Genomic DNA, 19,566 nt, shown 5'->3' on the forward strand with positions numbered 1-19,566 from the left:
AAAATTAAGAACAGCATAAATTGCCCAACAGAGTCTGAATATTAAATGTAGTATGCTGATGACCGAAAAAAAATCAGAAAATATTAAAAATAAAACACTTTCAAAACTTCTATGCAAACAAGCTTTTTGTGTTTCTACTAAAAAAAGGGGGGGCACAGTTTTCCCCACAATTGGAAGTCTTGTGATTTGCTTTGGATCTACAGGAAGAAAAACAGTCTATCCCAATTTTAAAAATAGGTAATATTTTCAGTATTTACATGTGTGGCTGGAGACAAAGCTTTTTAATATCTAGTTGTTCAAAACAGCATTTAAGGTAAACAGGATATTTTCAATATGTCACATTTAAAATATTTTTTATAAAACCATGAATATTTTAGATGCCACACTGATGTGCAACTTAAAAACAAATATTATTCAGAGTCCCACCAAAGCTAGATATTTTTTTTAAAACACCTGATGTCAGAATAACTGGGCGACTGGAAAAATACATCTTTAAATTCATTCTTTAAGCTAGAGATGGTATGTATCATTGATGTTTTAAAGATGCTTCACAGTTGAAATCATTTGTATTTATTTCATAAAATGCCACAGTGGAAATCTAGGAGAACACTTACACACTATACTAACATTTTAAAACCTGCCAGAAAGACAAAGTAGGTGTTTCTTATTTAACATTTATATTGCGGTAGCACCTAGAGGCCAACCAAAATAGGACCCCATTATGGCAGGTGCTGTACAAACATACAGTAAATGACATTCCTTTCTCCTATTTGGGGTTTTGTAAAATGCAAAACATTTTTCCTGTTTTTCTAGTTTGGATTTTAAAATGTATTATCTTCTTTTATCATTTTAGTGACAGGAAGGTGCTGGACTGACAGCCTTGGAGGCAAAATTCTCTGGACAGATACACACTAGAAACATCTACACAAACCTTCCATCAATCCAGACCTGAAGTAATCATCTCTAGTGGCAAGGGTCTCTTCTGCCTATTCATTCAATATCTCCTTTGCTGAGATCTCTATCAATCATGGCAGTTAGGGACAACTGTGAGAGTGAATTTTATGTAAATACCTGCCCACTAACAACATTAGCAATTTAACAACTTTGTGTCAGTTCCAAACTGGGTAGTAGTCAAGCTGAAGAGATAGAGATGAAAGGTTCCAATTAACATTAATCATCTCTTGAGACTTATACATTTGCTATCAGACTTGCAAGGGGACAGACAGGTCAATCAAAACCCCCTCCGTTTGCTGAGTCAGAGGTTTACAGTTTGGAAGTCCAAAAGGATGCAGATGTCCTGGACTGTGGTAATAATCCGGGGGAGGGAGAAATAAATAAAAGCATGGGTGCAGACCATACTTTGGTGACTGCATGAATGTGATCAGAAATTTGTGGCAACTCTGCCATTTGGGTGGAAATCAGTTGATTGCTCATGTCAATCACATGTCAATCAGGCTTGTCCTGATCACAGATGCATAAACCAGGATTACAATCGAACTGGAGAAATCCCTTCACAGGCAGATGGAAAAGCTCTGCTAAACAACAGCTCATGTATATAGAGAATGAAAGGAGAAGATTTACCTTCAAAACCCTGAAAGTAATTGCAAGGCCCAGACAGTTAGCATATAAAGAGTGGAAAGGGGAGCGTGTCCATTTTCGCAGGTGAGAACATCTTGGGGGATGGTCCAGTTCTTGGATGTGAATGAGCAGCAGGACAGGGAAGAGAGAATTAAGAATGGAATCCTCCCTCTAGATGTAGTCCACAACCCAGAAAGGGATTGCTTCAGAGACCCAATAAGCAACATAACAATTAGGTTTTCCAAGGATAACCTGTTCTATATGCTTTCACATATTTAACAAAGTTACAGACTGTTGCTTTTTTTGCACAGTATATTGTCAGTGTGTCCTTCTCAATGTGCCAAAAGCAATACTTCCAACAAGTACATACGGTTCCTTTCATCATTTGAGAACAACCCCCCTGACTGTGTAATTCAGCATGGTAAACTAGCTGAGTCACTGAGATCCAGTAAGAGCTCTTTATCAGAAGAAACTTGGCACATGAGTTTGCCTTATTTAAACTACCAAAATTGCTGAAGAAGTTTTGGTCATTAAGAAGCCATATACACACAAATGAATAACAATTTCATTTCATTAGTACTGAGAATGCAATGTGAGTTGCTTCCCTCATGAGTAAAACTATTTTTAAATGTGCTAACTTGTCTTCCATGCTACATTATTTCCAACTGATCTGAATATCTCTCAGTCTCTTAAAATTTGCCTGTCAATTTTTATTATTATTCAAAACAGATGATTGTCTAACAACAATTTTAGTAAACTAATCAACTTAAACCCTGTTAAGAGATGGAATTCACTTCAGCAATTTAAATTAATGGATGCAGGCCATAATCCACAATAAAATCCTCTGAGCAGACACCGAGTGACTTTTCATCCTATCCACCACCGCAACGAATAACTGCATTGACTTTGCGAAACGGCTTAGTCTTGTCAATGTACAAGGCAAGTGCACTCCTGACGTCCAGGGTGTGCAATCTGTGCTCCTTTTCCGATTTATGAGGTTTCGGAAAGAAGACCGGTAAGTATACGTCTTTGCCGGTATGAAGCTGGGCAAGAACACTGGGTGCAGCTGCAGTTGGCCTTTGTACTTGTAGAACACCATACAGGATGGTTCTGAAGTAAGTGCCCTGATCTCAGAGACCCTACGGGCAGACATTATTGAGACCAGGAAAGAAACGTTCCAGGAGAGGAAGAGAAGGGAGCAGTAAGCCAAAGGCTGGAAGGGAGGACCTATGAGGAGCGACGCATGAGGTTCAGGTCCCAAGGAGGGACAGGATCCCTCAAGTGCGGGTAGAGGCGCTCCAGACCTTTCAAAAACCGGACCATCATGTCGTGAATGAAGACTGATCTGCCTTAGAGCGGAGGTTGGAAGGCCGAAATAATGGCAAAGTGAATTTTGATTGATGACATGGCCAACCGTTGGAGCTTGAGGTGCAGAAGATAGTCCAGGATCGCCTGCAGCGAGGCCTGCTAAGCTTGAATACCCCCAGTCTGAGGTCCACTTGGCCAGGTAGGTCACTCTGGTGGAGGGCTTTCTGCTACCCAGCTTTCTGCTGGACATGGGCCGAGCATTCCCGTTCTTCCACATTTAGCCTGGCAGAAGTCATGCTGTGAAGTGCAGCACCGACAGATTTGGATGCAGAAGACTGCCATGTTTCTGGGACAGCAGATCCAGCCAAGGAGACAGCTGAAGTGGGGCAGCTACCGAAAGGTCCATCGGTGCTGCCGCGGCCACGCAGGGGCTATCAGCATCACCTTTGCCTTGGCCTGTTTGATCTTCATAAGGACCTTGTGGATTAGTGGCACCAGTGGGAAGGCGTACATCAGAGCCCCTGAGCACAGGAGCAGAAAGGCATTTGACAGGGAGCCCCTGTCCAATCCCCGGAACGAGCAGAACACGTGGCATTTCCTGTTCTGATGAGAGACATGAACAAGTCCACCTGCGGAGTCCCCCACCTCCAGGGAATCACACTGACCACCACCGGATGGAGCGACCACTCCTGGCATGATGAGAAGGTCCTGCTGAGGTGATCTGCCAAAGCGTTCCTGACCCCGGGCAGATGTGTGGCTACCAGATGGGAAGGTGTGCTGCACACAGAAGTCCCAAAGGTGGAGAGCTTCTTGGCAAAGGGCCGATAACCTGGATGCACCCTACCTTTTGATGTAACACATTGCAGTGGTATTGAGTGTCAGAACCTGCACCACCTTGCCCTTGAGGTGGGGCAGGAAACCTGCCAGGCCAGGCAAACCGCTTTGAGCTCCCTGACGTTTACATGGAGGGACAAATCATCCCATGATCAGCAGCCTTGTGTGCTGAGCTCACTTAGATGGGCTCCCCTGCCCAGGTGCGAGGCATCTGAAACCAGGTCCCTCCAAGTCCGATTTGGGGCTCAACCACCAATCCAGGCACAATCGGATGTGAACCAGCACCCTGACTACCCAGTCTAGATAGTGTCTATTGGGGTTGTAGACCGACACCAACCATGCTTGCAGTGGCCAGAGATGGAGCCGGGCGTGCCAGACCACGTATGTACGTGCAGCCACATAGCCTAACAACCGCAGGCAGGTGTGGGCAGTGGTGAGCAGGTAGTTTTCCACATGGGAGATTGGGTCCTGGAAACGCGCCGCCGGAAGGAAGGCTCTGGCTCGTGTGGAGTCAAGAACCGACCCAACGAACTCTATTTGTTGCAGTAGCCTTAAAGTCTATTTCTTTTCGTTTATCAACAGGCAGGTGGTGGCAGGTGGAATGAATCAGATAGAGGCTCCCCTGCACCTGTTTCCAAGATCTGTCCTTGATGAGCCAATCATCGAGATACGGGTAGACCTGAACCCCTGGACGCCTCAGGTAAGTGGCCACTGGCACCATACATTTTGTGAACACCCTTGGGGCAGACGAGAGACCAAAGGGCAGTGCCGTGAACTGGAAATGGCACCTGCCCACCATAAAACGGAGGAATTGTCTGTGATCTTGAAAGATGGGAGTTATGGAAATAAGCATCCTTCAGATCGAGGGCAGCGTACCGGTCTCCTGGATCCAGGGAGGGGATGATGGAAGCCAGGGAAACTATGCAGAACGTCAACTTTTTGAGACACTTCTTGAGGCACCACAGCTCCAGAATGGGTCTTCAGTTGCCTTTTGCTTTCGGGATTAGGAAATAATGGGAGCAAAACCCTTTTCCTCTCATGTCCTGAGGGACCTCCTCCACAGTCCCCAGCTATATGAGGTTCTTGACCTCTTGAACGAGGAGTTGCTCGTGAGAAGGTTCCATGAAGAGAGACAGGGAAGTGGGGTGGAGGGGACAACCAAGAATTACAAGGTGCAGCCCCGAGTTAAATCTCTAGCATCCAACAGTTCGAGGTGACCCGCGACTAGGCCAAATGGTGGGAATGAAGACAGTTGAGGAAAGAACAAGGCGGATCTGGGAAATTCACCGGAGCGTTGCTCTTGAGCACACCCTGAAAATGAGCGCTTCTGGCCCTGGTTGTGCAGGGGAGCAGGAAGACGAAGGGCGGCGACTACTAAAACTCGCGTCTCTATCCCTTCTCCTTGTGGGCCCCTGTCGAAGATGCCAAGGCCTTGGCGGCAGCCAGAACTGCTTCCTCATCGACTGAGACATATGCAGAGCCAGTGAGCGAAGGGTAGCCTGAGTGTCCTTCAGTCCGTGCAGCCTCGCATCAGTCTGCTCAGTAAAGCGACCATTCTCATCAAAGGGAAGATCCTGGACCGAGGCCTACATTACCTGGGATAGGCCAGCGGTCTGAAGCCAGGAACTGCACCACATGATCATTGTCAACACGACCACCCTAGTGCCAAATCCCCCTGGGTGGCAGCCTTCCCACCAAAGACTGCTTGTTAGCTCTTCCCTGCCTAAGGATTAGAGCTCATAGACTGCTCATTAGTTCAGCCCTGCCTAAGGGTTAGAGTGGACAGGCTATTCATTAGCCCAGCCCTGCCTGAGGGCCTAGGTCCTATTGACTGTTTGGGGTTCCACCCTGTTACAAAGGTGGGACGAGAACGCCTACTCTGCTAATTCCCTTTACACTAGGCTGTGATCCTGGTGATATAGTGAGGTGGTGTGGCCTCCCTCCGCCCCAGAGGGGGAGGGATGACTGCAACACCATTATAGGACTCAACAGGAAGAATCAAATGTTAGCTCAACAGACTACATAACCCCACCAATAAATCCCAACAATACTTCAAAAACACTCTCTCTCACTCCCCTCTTCAGCCAGCACAAACCTCAGATCAACCTTCTCTTCCAAACATGAAAGTCCAAAGGAAAGCAATAGCTGAGGGAAAACATAAAAGCAGCAGGAACTGCCACCCACCCATGGCTCTCAGAAGCAACATAGGCAAGTGTCTCAAAACAGTGTTGGCAGCAGCTCAAAAACAGAAAACAACAATGTACAGCATCCTCAAAGCTCTTGCAGACATCCCACCTCAGCAGCACTTATGCTGACAAAATGATCCTCCCCAATATCTTTCTCTAAAATTGTTTTGAAGGAAACAAATCCCACTCAGTTATTTATTCACCACAGATTTCACCAATACAATGTGCAGATCTGAAAGGTAGGAGCTACACAATTCATGATACTTGGAGTCTAACTGAGATATTTAGAATGCTCAGATGCCTAGAAAGTCTAAAAGTCTGCCTGTCTGTCCTCCAGTGTGTAAGCGATCCAGCATACACAGGTTTCACAGGCTGTTTTCTGCAACACTAATGTAAATTTGTTCTCTACAGAAGACTATCTTGGGTTAGAATGAGTTGCCTAGACTTCAATTCAAAATATTTTCTATATCATTTAATTACAAAAACAAAAAAAGAGGAGGTTACTTATCTGTAACTGAAGGTTCTTTGAGATGTGTGATCCCTATCTATAATCCACTGAAGGTTATACATTCGTACCATGCTCCCAGAGTCAGAGAATTTGAAAGTAGTGTCTGCCGAATATAAACAGGAATCACACAGCTCAAAGAACCTCCCGTTACAGGTAAGTAACCTCCTCTTCTTCTTTGAGTGATGGTCCCTATTATATTCCACTGAGGATGATTAACAAGCAGTACCTAAGTCAGAAGAGGGTGCGAGGATGAGGACAAAATGGTTGTATGGAAAACTGCAGCGCCAAAGGAGTCGTCGGTTGCCAAGTCCTGCACTAAGGCACCGTGCATTGCAAAGGTGTTCACAGAACTTCACATGGCCACCCTACATATGTCCTGGAGTGGCACATCCTGGAGGGAGGCTGGGGTAGAAGCTGTTGTGGAGTGAGCCCACACCCCGGTATGGGGAGGCAGATCTGATAATTGGTAGCACAGTTTGATGCAACCCAAAATCCATTTGAGATTCTTTGGGTGGAGATGGCCTGTCCCCTGAGTCTTTCTGCTACAAACAGTCTGGGTGACTTCCTGATAGGTTTCATTCTCCATCGGTATAAGGCTAAAGCTCATTGGCAGTCTAAGGAATTGAGTCAGCATTCCTTGGTACATGTGTGGCTTTGGGAAGAAAACAGGTAAGTGAATGGATTGATTGATGTGAAACTGAGAGATTATCTTTGATAAGAACTTGGGATGCAGGTGCAGGGAGTCTAACTTTGTGGAAAATTGTAAAAGGTGAGTCTGTCAGCATAGCTTTAAGTTCACCAATCCTTCTTGCGGAAGTGATAGCAACACAGAAGGTGACTTTCATGGAAAGGAGGGTCATTGAGCATGATGGCAACAGTTCAAAGGGTGGTTTCATTACTATGGCTAGAACTAGGTTCAGGTCCCATTGAGGTCTGATGGGTTGGACAGGTGGGATGGTTCTGAGGAGGCGCAAAACCTAGCAGTTAGCAAATATGTAAAGAAAGAGTGATCTTCCACAGGAGGGTGGAATGAGCTAACTGTCGCCAGGTGGACTTTCAGAGAGTTGAAGGTGAGACATTCAGGGACAGAATGCAGTCCAAGAGGAAGAGGATCCCCGCTGAGTCTGGTGGAATTCTCTTTTGTTGGGCCCAGGAGGCAAAGTGTTTCCACTTGGCCTGGTAACAGTGCCTACGGGATTCCTTCCTGCTGCTGGAGAGGATGGCATGGCTGAAGAACAGGTCCGTTTTAAGGCAGATGCCCATCCAAATACCATGCTCTGAGGTGGAGTGCCTGTGGACTGGGATATCTGAGCTCGCTGTTGCACTGTGTCAGCAGATTGGGGAAGGTGGGGACAGGAATTGGTGGACAGGTTGACATGTGAAGGAGATTGGGAAACCAGAACTGTCTGGGCCACCAGGGGGCAATCAGAATGACCTTCGTTCTGTCTTGTTGGATCTTGTGGAGTACCCAAGGGCAGGAGCAGTAAAGGAGGGAAGGCATAGTTGATTTGGTCTGATCAGGAGAGTAGGCGCACGTTGTCCTGAGACTGGTGGCTGAGACCTTCCCTGGAGCAGTAGGGGATGCATTTGTTGTTTATATGTGAAGTGAAGAGATCTCTTGTTGGAATCCCCCACCAGGTGAAAATGTTGTGTACTATCGAATTGTGAAGTTCCCACTTGTGGTCAATCACAAAATGTCTGCTGAGTGAAGCTGTGAGCACGTTCTGTGTCTCGGGAAGATAGGCTGCGGACAAGAGTATCTGGTCTCACAAAACCGGGTGACTGGGCAACAAAATGGCAGATGAAATTCAATGTTGATAAAGTATCACGAGATAGCCGTGTTAGTCAATATCCGCAAAAACAACAAGGAGTCCGGTGGCATCTTAAAGACTAACAGATTTATTTGGGCATAAGCTGAGTGAGGTTTTTTACCCACGAAAGCTAATGTTGATAAACACAAAGTAATGCACATCGTAATGCACATCGGAAAACATAATCCCAACTATACATATAAAAGGATGGGGTCTAAATTAGCTGTTATCACTCAAGAAAGAGATCTTGGAGTCATTGTGGATAATTCTCTGAAAACATCCACTCAATGTCCAGTAATAGTCAAAATGTTGGGAATCATTAAGAAAGGGATAGATAATAAGATAAAAAAATATGATATTGCCTCTATATAAATCCATGGTATGCCCACATCTTGAATACTGTGTGCAGATGTGGTCGCCCCATCTCAAAATATATGTATTGGAATTGGAAAAGGTTCAGAAAAAAACAAAACTAGGCTAGATGACCTTTGGTCTAACCCATTATGGCTGTTCTTATAGTAAGTAATGCACCAATTCCAAAGATTGACTGCTTCTGCGCATAAAGCAGTAGATCTCATGCTCCTGTTTGTTGATGTAGAAAATAGCGGTGGTGTTTTCTCTCATGATGAGAACAAGATGGGAATGGATGAATGGAAGAAAGGATCGGCATACTTTCCTTACAGTTCAGAGTTCCAGGATATTGATGTACACCCTGGGTTCTTGAGGAGACCACATTCCCTGTGTCACGTGATTGTCCATGTGTGCTTCCCAGCCTACAAAGGATGTGTAGGTGATGATCATCTTGTCTGGAAAGGAGGGAACCCCTAGGCAAACATGACATGGGATGTCAGCACCCACTCAAGGGATGACAGTACCCAGGCAGGGATTGTCCATAAGGTCCATGGGGTGATATTTTGGTGAGTAAACTGTCTGGAGTCACATCTGGAGGCAGTGAAGGTGGAGTCGAGCAAAAGCAGTCACATATGTACACGAAGGCAAGTGGCCAAGAAGGCAAGTCCTGGCCAGTACATAAGGATTGTTGACAATGAAAGTTATGATTTCTCTCATTGCCTGGAACCTGTTCCTTGGTAAGCAGGTCCATGCTGTGACTCAACTGATGGTGGCCGCTATCAAATCCAGGGATTGCGTGGGGTCTAGGATCCATTTCTCAACATTGATGCTGACTCTGAGGGACGAAAGAAGGCTGAATAACATGGGAGGTTGAAATTTGGGCTTCGAGCCTGGACCGTGCACCTAGGAGCCAGATGTCGAAGTATGGAAACACCAGGACCCCAAGACGTCTGATATAAGCTACTACAATAGAGAAATCTTTGGTGAAGACTCTGGAAGCAGTGGCTATTCTGAAGAGGAGTTCCCTGTATTGGACATGGTGGGAGCTGACTATGAATCGCAGGATGCATCTGCGGGCCAGATGGATATTGATGTGAAAATAGGTGTCCTACATATCGAGAGCAATAAATCACATATTTGTCTATGGATGGGATAATAGCTGCCAACTTGAGTTTGTGGATGAGGCGATTGAGAGGATGGAGGTCAAAGATAGGTCTCCACCCGCCTTTCTTCTTAGGTATGAGGAAGTAGGTCGAATAGAACCCTGTTCCTTGATATTCTGGGTATTCTTGATATTCAGTCACTGTAGCAAGGAATTCACTTCTTGGGTGAGAATGCTGTCATGAGAGTGGTCCCTGAGAAGGGATATGGAGGGGGGTTCAGAGGAGGTAGCATAATAAATTAGATCATATAGCATGGTGGATGATGTTCAGCACCCATTTGTCCATTGTTATCGCACTTCAAGCTTGGGAAAAGTGTGTTAAATGATTCCAAAAGGGGGCAGGGTGCTTGTGAGGTGGTTGGCAATATGATTGGCTGCCCTCGAGGTTATCTCATAAATATCTCCTAGTCCGAGATTGAGGCTGTGAGGTGGAAACCTGTGAAGGGCGTCCCGGGAGGCAGGATCTTTGGGTTTTCTGTCACTTCTTTGGTGGCTCTTAAGTAAGGCTACATTTTAGTCACAGGTATTTTTAGAAAAAGTCATGGACAAGCTCCCTAGAAGTGGCCAGCATGTCCCTGAGGTTCCTCGGGGGAGAGAAGGCCAGGGGGGCTTTATGCGCTGGCCCACAATGACCACCAGCTCCGCAGCTTCCATTGGCCGGGAACCGCAGCCAATGGGAGCTGTGGGGGCAATGCCTGTAGGCAGGGGCAGCAGCTCGCAGAGCCCGCTGGTCCCTCCGCCGAGGAGCTGCAGGGACATGCCGGCTACTTCTGGGGAGCTCTCCCCATCCCAAAGGTAGGCATGGCCCCACACCCCAATTCCCTGACCTCAGCCCTGAGCCACAGCCAAACTGTTGCTGCTGATGGCTCTGGGGCTGTCCAGCTTGGCAGCCCCTGAACCAGCTGCAGCAGCCACTGCGGAAGTCATAGAGGTCAGGGAACATCATGGAATCCGTGACTTCCACGACCTCCGTGACAGACACGCAGCCTTGCTCATAAGGTCTCTGAGGGTAGAATTAGGGGAATCTATAGTGTTGGGTGGGTGGTGGGCGGTAGAATTTACACTTCAGGGTGGCAGTGTAGATGCCCAGCAAGCAAAGGGTGGCTCTGGAGTCCTGGATTTTATGTAGCAATTCATCAGTCTTTTGATTAAATAGATGGGATTCATCGAAGGAGAGCTCTTCGATAGTGTTCTGTACCTCACTAGGAAAGCCAGAGGATTCCCTACACATAATTATGGCTGTAGCCATGGTCCTGGAGGATCTGCATCCACTGCCAGTTGGAGCGCTGTTCTTGCTACCAGCTTCCCTTCCTCAGTGAGCTCCGGAAAATGAGTCTGATCCTGTTGTGGAAGGCTATCAGCAAATTTAGCAAATTTGCTGTAATTCAGGAAGTCATATTTGTTTAGTAACACCTCATTGTTCATAACCCTAAATTGGAGGCTGGCTGAGAAAAAGACATTACACCCCAAAAGATCCAAATGCACGTCTTCCTTGTCAGATGGTGTAGAGCGAGGGTGCTGTTGTCTGGCTCATTCCTTGCTTAAACAACCAGGAAGTTTGGAGGGAGGAAGTGAGATGAGAAACTCAGAATCCTTAGCCAGAATGTAATAGTGTCTTTCTGCCCCTTTGGGGGTAGGTGTGCATGCCATACTGTCCTGGCAAGCTCGAGAATGGCATCATTAATAGGCAATGCAACCCTTGGTGCCTAGGAATGGAGGATATCCAGGAGCTTCTGCTGGTGTCTTGGATTTCCTCTAGGGGAATGTGGCGTTCCCCCAATACTCTGCACAGCAGTTCTTGGAAATACCTGAAGTCATCCGGAGCTGAAGGGGACACTGTAGTCACTGTCTCATCTGGAGAAGAGGGAAATCTCACTGGTTCCGGTGGCACTCTTGGAGCCAAGCTAAGGGTTCCTCCTCCACCCAGCTTATCCGAGCACCTACTAGAAGGGGCCCTCAATGGAGAGGCAGGTGAAGGTTCCCAATACATCAGCCTTAGGGGTATAGTTCCTCACCTCCCAACTAGGCCCCGGCATGGGGTCCATAGGTGTGGTTCCCCTGGAGCCAGATTTGGACTCAGTGGCAAGGGGAATGCTCCTCATTGTTTCAAGCTAATGCACTGGGTGTGAGGTCCCCCAGCTTGGGGGCATAGTCCAGTACCCACATGTGAGTATGGGGAAGGGGAGGATAGAGAAACAAACCCCCAATCTATCTACACTAATTACTAAAAACTATGATAAAACTACAATAAAACTGGTAAAACTACTATAAAAGTCAAATTCTAAAAGCTATTAACAACTGTGTATTTAAAGGTGCGTCAGAGACAAGGGCACTGAAAGTTCCGACCCGGACCAGATGGCGGTGAGGAAGAATGGGAGACATGGTCGGTCCACTCCACCCTTTATCGTCTCAGATGAAAGCATGACACGAGCCAGGGCACATATGTGGACCAGTGGACACTATTTTCAAATTCTCAGACTCCAGGGACATGATGCATATGTGTAACCCTTAGTGGAATACAATAACGACCAAGAAGAACCCTCCAGATTTTAACAACACAGCAATACATAAGAGTAGAATTTGGTCCAGCTATTATTACCCTAATGTTGTTTGCATAATATGTAGTACATGAAGAACACTACACATAGAGCTTAATGTTTACCACACCAAGATCTGAGCAAGCAACCAGCCTGAAAGAATGGAATTCTGTAAAGGAGAAGAAAGGCACAGTTTTCTCTTCCTCCATGGAAAACTGCCTCCCATGCAGATGATGCAAGAAGAACCTGAAAGCCCTATTTCAAAAGGACATATCTGCTACTGGGAAGAGACCTGGAAAAGTAGTGTAATGTGCTGAATGGGGCAGAAGCAGAGAGAGTTGAGTCAATTTGGGAGTGGGAGAAAGAAAGGAGGGTTAGATAGTCAGGAGGAAGAAACCAGTAACAGAGCATTCTGGAGTCTGTGAGTGGAAATACAGCCTTATAATGCAGAGTGGAGATAGACTATGTAGCAAGAGGATTCAGAGAATTGGGAGCTAAGGAACCATAGCTGGGGAGGGAGGTAGAATTCAGAGACTGTGTAGGGGGACGTGGCAAGTACAGCCCAGTAGTTACTGCTAATGACTGCACCACAACTAAGGTGGGGCAGAGTTTGTCTGGGGCTTACCCAGGAAGGACAGCTCTGCTTTAGGGGGAGGGGGCGGGAGAGGGAGGAAGGAGGTCAGAAACTGCTGTAAAAAAGGTGCTCGTTGGTCAGCTTTGCAGCAATGACTCACCTTCACCCACCCACCCCAAATCTGAGGTCTGAAGGGCATAAAGGTATGAAACCTGGGTGGGGCAAGTCTCTTTGTTCCATGCTGCGAGGAAGCCGGCACCCACCCTCCCCTAGTGGAGGTGAATGGAAGGCTGGGTTAGGACCTGCTGTGGGCATTACGCTAGTTGCTCCTTTTAAAGGGGGGCTGGGAAGGAATTTTTCCCGCACCATTTGAATTGTGGAGTGAGGTTTTTTTGCCTTCCCCAAAGCAGGTGTGAGGGAGGACCTTTTCTGGTAAGAAGAAAAGGTGGTAGGCTGTATGTCGCAACTTATTTTGTAAGGTTGGGCGGATGTCCAGTGTAGATACTCCATAGGGAAGGCAGCCAGTGACAAGATAAATGGCCTGGTAAAGGACTTAAAAGGAGGTACTGGATAAAGGAACAGAATGGGGGAGGGGGTTGGGGATTCCTCTGATTGGTATGGCAGGGAGCCAACCCCCCGCCCACACCCCATTCTCATAGCCCACCTTAACCCTCTTACGAGGGTGGTGGATGGTAAGGTCCAAGCCATGGGTCGGCTGGGGGACCTTGATGGAAACAAAGGGGGGCTGGTGAAAGCCCCGGAGAATTGATTTGAATAAACATGGATTTGCCTGCACTGTACACTTTATCTGCTGGGTAGTCCCAGACATCTATATAATGAAGTTGTGGCCTGATAAAATTCATAATAAGTGTCTCCTGTCCTTCTTCCGGTCTACTCAGACAATGTGAAGGTGAAGCTATGAAACTTCCCACAGATTGTGTTTGTCTCATTTCTATTTTCCTTTTTATCCTGCCCTTTTTTGTTTGAGAAACTCAACAAACTGTCTCTAATGCCTTAGCATCTTTTAACTCAATTGCCTAGTATGATGATGATGGGCGATCACTCGTTACAGAGTATGATCATCTTCCATGGGAGTTTGAATTTCTGCATCAATATCTGCCTTGGAGGAAAGATGACTTCCAAGGTAGAGGAAATGATCGACATTCTCCAGTGCCACTCCATTAATTTTGATAGATGGGGCATGTAATAGCTCATTTGGAGAGGGCTGATAGAGCACTTTAGTCTTCTTGATATTAAGAGTGAAACCAAGACATGTGTAAGCATCAGCAAACACATTCAAGATAGTTTGAAGATCTTTCTCAGACTGGGCAAAAATTGCATTGTCAACAGCATACTGAAGTTCAACAATAGATATTGTGGAAATCTTACTCTTGGCTTTCAGCCTGCTAAGCCTGAATAGCTTTCCATCCATTCCGTAAATGATTTCAACACCAGCTGTAAACTTCCCAGCAATTAGGTAAAGAATGACGGTAATAAAAACTGCAAACATGGTTGACTCCTGTTTGTACTTTGAAAGGTTCTCTCTAGGAGCCAGTGCTGCTCAGAACAGTCGCTTTCATGAAGAAATTTTAGGACATTGATGTGTTTATCAGGACATCCATGCCTAGTATAGAACATAATTATTTATATTTATCACTCCATGTCTGAAATACTTTGCCTTTATATTCTTTCCAAAAGTCCTTAGCTTATCTTTGAGAAACTGAATTGCCCTAGGAACATTACAAAGTATTTTCAGAATACATTGACTATAGATGTCTGAACATTTACAGGTAATATATGTAACCCGCTACTTGAAAAGCTGCCAATTATATTTACTCTAAATGTATTGTGCCAACTTTTCAATATAAAAAATTCAGATTAGTAATAAAGATAAAGGACAATTTATGAGTTCTTGGTTCAAATGCCAATTTAATTTTACTATTCTTTTTCAATTTCTGGTAACGAATACTGCTAAAGACAAGATAAACAACAAAGGAAGAGACTAGAGGTCATGAGTTATTGACAGATGCATTATTAACCACATTATTCTTTATAAAACAATAGGCATTTTATTTGAAGTGACCTTTACAATAGGAAAAACTTCTAAAACTATTACGCTGTAGTATATTTTGAAAATTAGAGAATAAGCAAGCTGTGAAATACACAAACACACTTACTGGCCCTCTCAAATCAATGAGTTCCTGCCTCATTTGGGATACAAGAGCTTCTTTAGCCATCAAAGCACGGTGTAGTCGCTCATTGAATTCTATAAGCTCCCCATGCATTTCTGCCACCTGAAAGACATACAACCAAAATGTTAGATAGAAGAGAACAAAGCTCCCGAGATGAAGACATTTCTCTCTATAATGAAAAGATCAACAATATAGTTTCATATCCATGTATACAGTTCCTGTGAAATCAAAAATATTTATTTCCTAATTAATGCACAGTATTGTTAACGTAGTAGTTTGGACAGTAACATTAATGACAGACAAATGCAGTTACAACACATAAAAATCTCGGCCTGACTCATACCAACCAGGTTACCTTGCAATTGTAATGCAGATACTGGCATCTACTTTGATCACACAACATTTCAGTTCAAACTTTATATCCTGTATCTGAGAAAGGTGGGTGACAAGGGACCAATAGTGTAGTAATTCATATGATACTATTGTCGGTTTAATTGTTTGGATGAATGAAAAGCGCTCATAAAAGTAATGGATTAATAGAAGTAATTTAAATTAGAAACAGTGCACACAGGCAATTCACATACAGCTCTGCTCCAGAGCTGTGCCCTGCAATGCTCCTACTATCCCACTCAAGCAGAAACTACCAAATTGTCCCAAGTTGTATGATATTTTGTGATAACAAATCGGGCTGAAAGAAAAGGGTATTTGCACAGTCTCAGAAACCAAATAACCCAACCTTTTGCTGCTGCATAAAAAACCAAAGATGAAACTCAGACTTATGTGAAAGAGAATATTGACCTCCAAAATTTTACTTACAGAAAGGTATATTTACATAAAAATATAATTTGTTTAAATATTGATTTTAAAACAAAACTTTCTAATGGTCTAAATAATACATGACTACATTCTATTTTGTAGTAATGTGCAGAACAGTTCTGGATTTTGTTCGCAGCCATTTACATGACTTATTTTTTCAGAGTAGATCTGTCGTCTCCTCTTCAAAGGAGCAGGGAACCAGGCCCAGTGGAAGTTAGGATGCCCGGGTAGCTGCTCTAACTTACACGATTGGCAAAATGTCCTTTAAGTCTGTACCACACCACCTATCCATCTTATGGGAAGAGTGGAGAAGGAGGTGCAGCAGATGCTGGCACAGGAGCCACTTCCACCAGCCTTATGCCATCGAAGATTTCTCCTGCACAAGGCAATTCTCAGCTGGTCATCTCCAACCAGAATCCAGAATTAGGACAGAGAAGACTGGAGAATTCAGCCCATGGTCTTAACATGACCCAGAAGAAATGAATTTATATGCACTGCTATAAAACAGTACATAATGCTTTATAGACTTTCTGAGCCTATTTTGCTTTCTGAACTGTAATTTTTTGTGAATTTATCTAAAATACTCAAAGCATTTCAGAACACTTTATAGAGATTTTGTTGATTTCTTTGTTTCTTGTGTTATAAGAGAAATACCTAAAAAAGAAAATCATTTTACTGAGATTAAACTTTTACCACCCAATTCTAATTTTCTTCCAATTTGAACTTTTCATTTACAGGCCACTAATACTAGTACACCCTCTGTTTGGTATCCTATGTAAAATATGCCCACTGCAACCTTTATGCACATGGATCTTTGTCCAGCTAGCTGGAAGGAAAGAGGTCTTGTCTTTTTAAGGGCTCCCTTACAGCACATGAGAATATAGGGAACAGTTTATAGGGATGGACAGGAAGAGCAGGAAGCAGTTGGGGCCAAGTTTCACTGCCCTTCCTGTTGATCAGAAGAATGTGTGTGATTGGGGGAGAGGGGGGAGTATTTATGCCCCCTGTAGAGGCCCTCTTTACCAGGATTGGGCTGGCAGCACCCACCCACGAACTAGGCATAACAACTGGGTTCCCTATTGATCTGCTGTGGGCATTACACTAGTTGCCCTTTTGCTTGGGAGACTGGAAAGGAATTTTTCCATCGCTGCCAATTGGCCAAAGCAGACTGGGGTTTTTTTACTTCCCCACAAGGGACGGGAAGCAGGCTATGTCACAACTTAATATATAAAACTTGTGGCGGATGTCCAGTGTGGGTACATTATAGAAAGGATACAGTTATTGGATAAAATAGATTGGGAAAGGATTTGAAGGAAAGCATCTCTTAAGGCAACTGAGTAAGACGGTTTGGGGCTCCTACGTCTGGAACAGCAGGGAGACAATCCGCTCCTTCCCTCACCATACAATTGTTGCTGGGTATTCCCAGATATTATTGTAGCCCAGTGGTTCCCAAACTGGGGTTCGTGAACCCCTGGGGGTTCACGAAATGTTACAGGGGGTTCTCGGGAAAAAAATCCCTAATGGTGGCCAGAGCTGTCCCTAGGAACCTCGGGCAACACGGGGTCAGCAGCCCAGAGCCCCTGGACTTCCAAGAGCTAAGAGGATCAAAGCAAGTATCTCTATCACACTGAGATTTAAACTTCAAGACTCCTTATAAGAAATGGAAAGGGAGGTGGCTATTTTTTGCTGTTTTTAAAATTAAATAGGCAGTTAGTATTGTTTTTAAAATTATTATGATGAACATGTTTAAGCTTTATTGTAACGTGCATTGTTTGCCTGGACTGCTCAAGACCTGAATGCTTGTGTAGGAGGAACTCTTTGAGTTGGCTTCTTAAATACCTTCATGCTGTTTCACATCTGATATTCCTTGATGAAACATAGGAGCCTTGTCTTATAACAGGCTTATTCAAAGTGATACAAGCTACGAAAGTGAGATCTTGGAAGTGTGTTGCCATTTTCATAATGTAATAAAAATACTGTAATGATAAATAAGAACATAAGAATGGCCCTACTGGGTCAGACCAAGGGTCCATCTAGCCCAGTGTCCTGTCTTCCGACAGTGGCCAGTGCCAGGTGCCCCAGAGGGAATGAACAGATCAGGTAATCATCAAATGATCCATCCCCTTTCGCTCATTCCCAGCTTCTGGCAAACAGAGGCCAGGGACGCTTAATAATAAACAGTGTGTAATAAGCATGTCATAAAAACAAATTTTATATTTCCAAGATCACTGCTTTTATAATTTATACTCAGGTAAATGAGAAAATCCCTGGAAATATTCATTTTTAGGAGTGGGTTTGCGAGACTTGACATTTTACTGAAAGGGGTTCAAAGGTTGTTAAAGTTTGGGAACCACTGTTGTAGCCTAATTAAACTACATCCATGGCCTTCTGTCTTTCTTCTAGTGCGGACAAAGAGTTGGGCTAAGGCCAGTTCTTTGTTTACTGTGTCATCAACGTCCAAACAATTGTGGGAACCTCAGCGAATTGTGAATTATTAAATGGTCTCAAAGATTAAACTAACCACTCGCTCTCTTCGTTGTGGTGCTATGGGGAAGAACTTTAAAATTACCAGAAAATTCAAAAGTGAAGGTTCTCATAGTAATGTTAACTCAGCAGAACATACATAGAAACTTCTATCACTGTTTGTGTGGTTAAATAAGAAGTTTAATACTAACAGTGTTAATTTTAAATTATAGATAACAAAATATGCAAAACTTGTAATATGGTTGAGTTGACACTTCAGCTTTGAACTTTCTGACTTTTTAAACTAGGAAACCTTAACACTGCATTAATATATCAGTTGTTTGCTTGTTGTGTGCAATTTTAATTCACTGCCTTTGTTTCTGTACTTGTCATGCTTTTCTGTTCTACTTAATCCCATTAGAGGGGCTCACTCCTCAGCCTCATTTGATTAGAGACTTCCTCATTAATTAATCTATTCGGGCTTCTTTTGATAAGATCAAAACATTAAGACTTCCAACACCAACAACTATGGCATTATGTATTCAAATCCCAACTGTTCACTGAACATCAATCTTGATGAAGGCTGTTTAACTTCAAACACTTGCTAGTAAATTAGTAAGCTTATTTTAGTCAAAATAAAAGATACCTAAAAACACAATTTCTGCATCTTAACTAAGGCAAGGTCTATAACTACATCACTCAGGGGTGTGAAAAATCCACACCTCTGAGGCTAGGTCTACACTACCCGCCTGAATCAGCGGGTAGAAATCGACCTCTCGGGGATCGATTTATCGCGTCCCGTCGGGACGCGACAATCGATCCCCGAATCGACGCTCTTACTCCACCAGCGGAGGTGGGAGTAAGCGCCGTCGACAGAAAGCCGCAGAAGTCAATTTTGCCGCCGTCCTCACAGCGGGGTAAGTCGGCTGCGATACGTCGAATTCAGCTACGCTATTCACGTAGCTGAATTTGCGTATCTTAAATCGACTCCCCCCTGTAGTGTAGATGTACCCTTAGTGACATTGTTATACCGACCTAACACTCTACATAGACAGTGCTATGTCAACAGGAGAGCCAATGCAGCATTTTAAGTGTAGATCTGCCCTCATACATAGTAGTCTCTGATTAGGCACAAGTGGTGTTAAAATGTCTACTTCTTCACAAGTGACACTATATACATCACTAACAAAACTGCTAATATCGACCACTTTAAATAATGAATTAATGCTATTAATTCTGTGCATGC

The 19,566-nt window shown here is 44.4% G+C and overlaps 2 protein-coding genes across 13 annotated transcripts in view; both read right to left on the minus strand.

Moving 5' to 3' along the window:
• The window catches only part of SNX29 (sorting nexin 29), a 497,538-nt gene that overhangs the window by 249,258 nt on the left and 228,714 nt on the right, over positions 1 to 19,566 (minus strand). For all 12 annotated transcript variants that reach the window (XR_010590846.1, XR_010590847.1, XM_042861636.2 and 9 more), the window contains one exon: positions 15,027 to 15,143. Coding sequence is in view for 10 of the 12 variants with exons in the window: in XM_042861636.2 (XP_042717570.1) it covers positions 15,027 to 15,143 (117 nt within the window). In the remaining 2 variants the exon portion in view is untranslated. The remainder of the gene's footprint in view (positions 1 to 15,026; positions 15,144 to 19,566) is intronic.
• The window catches only part of LOC135973815 (uncharacterized), a 1,510,190-nt gene that overhangs the window by 205,976 nt on the left and 1,284,648 nt on the right, over positions 1 to 19,566 (minus strand). The window lies entirely within an intron of this gene.

Source organism: Chrysemys picta, chromosome 10 (assembly GCF_011386835.1).
Source record: "Chrysemys picta bellii isolate R12L10 chromosome 10, ASM1138683v2, whole genome shotgun sequence".
Taxonomy (NCBI): domain Eukaryota; kingdom Metazoa; phylum Chordata; order Testudines; family Emydidae; genus Chrysemys; species Chrysemys picta.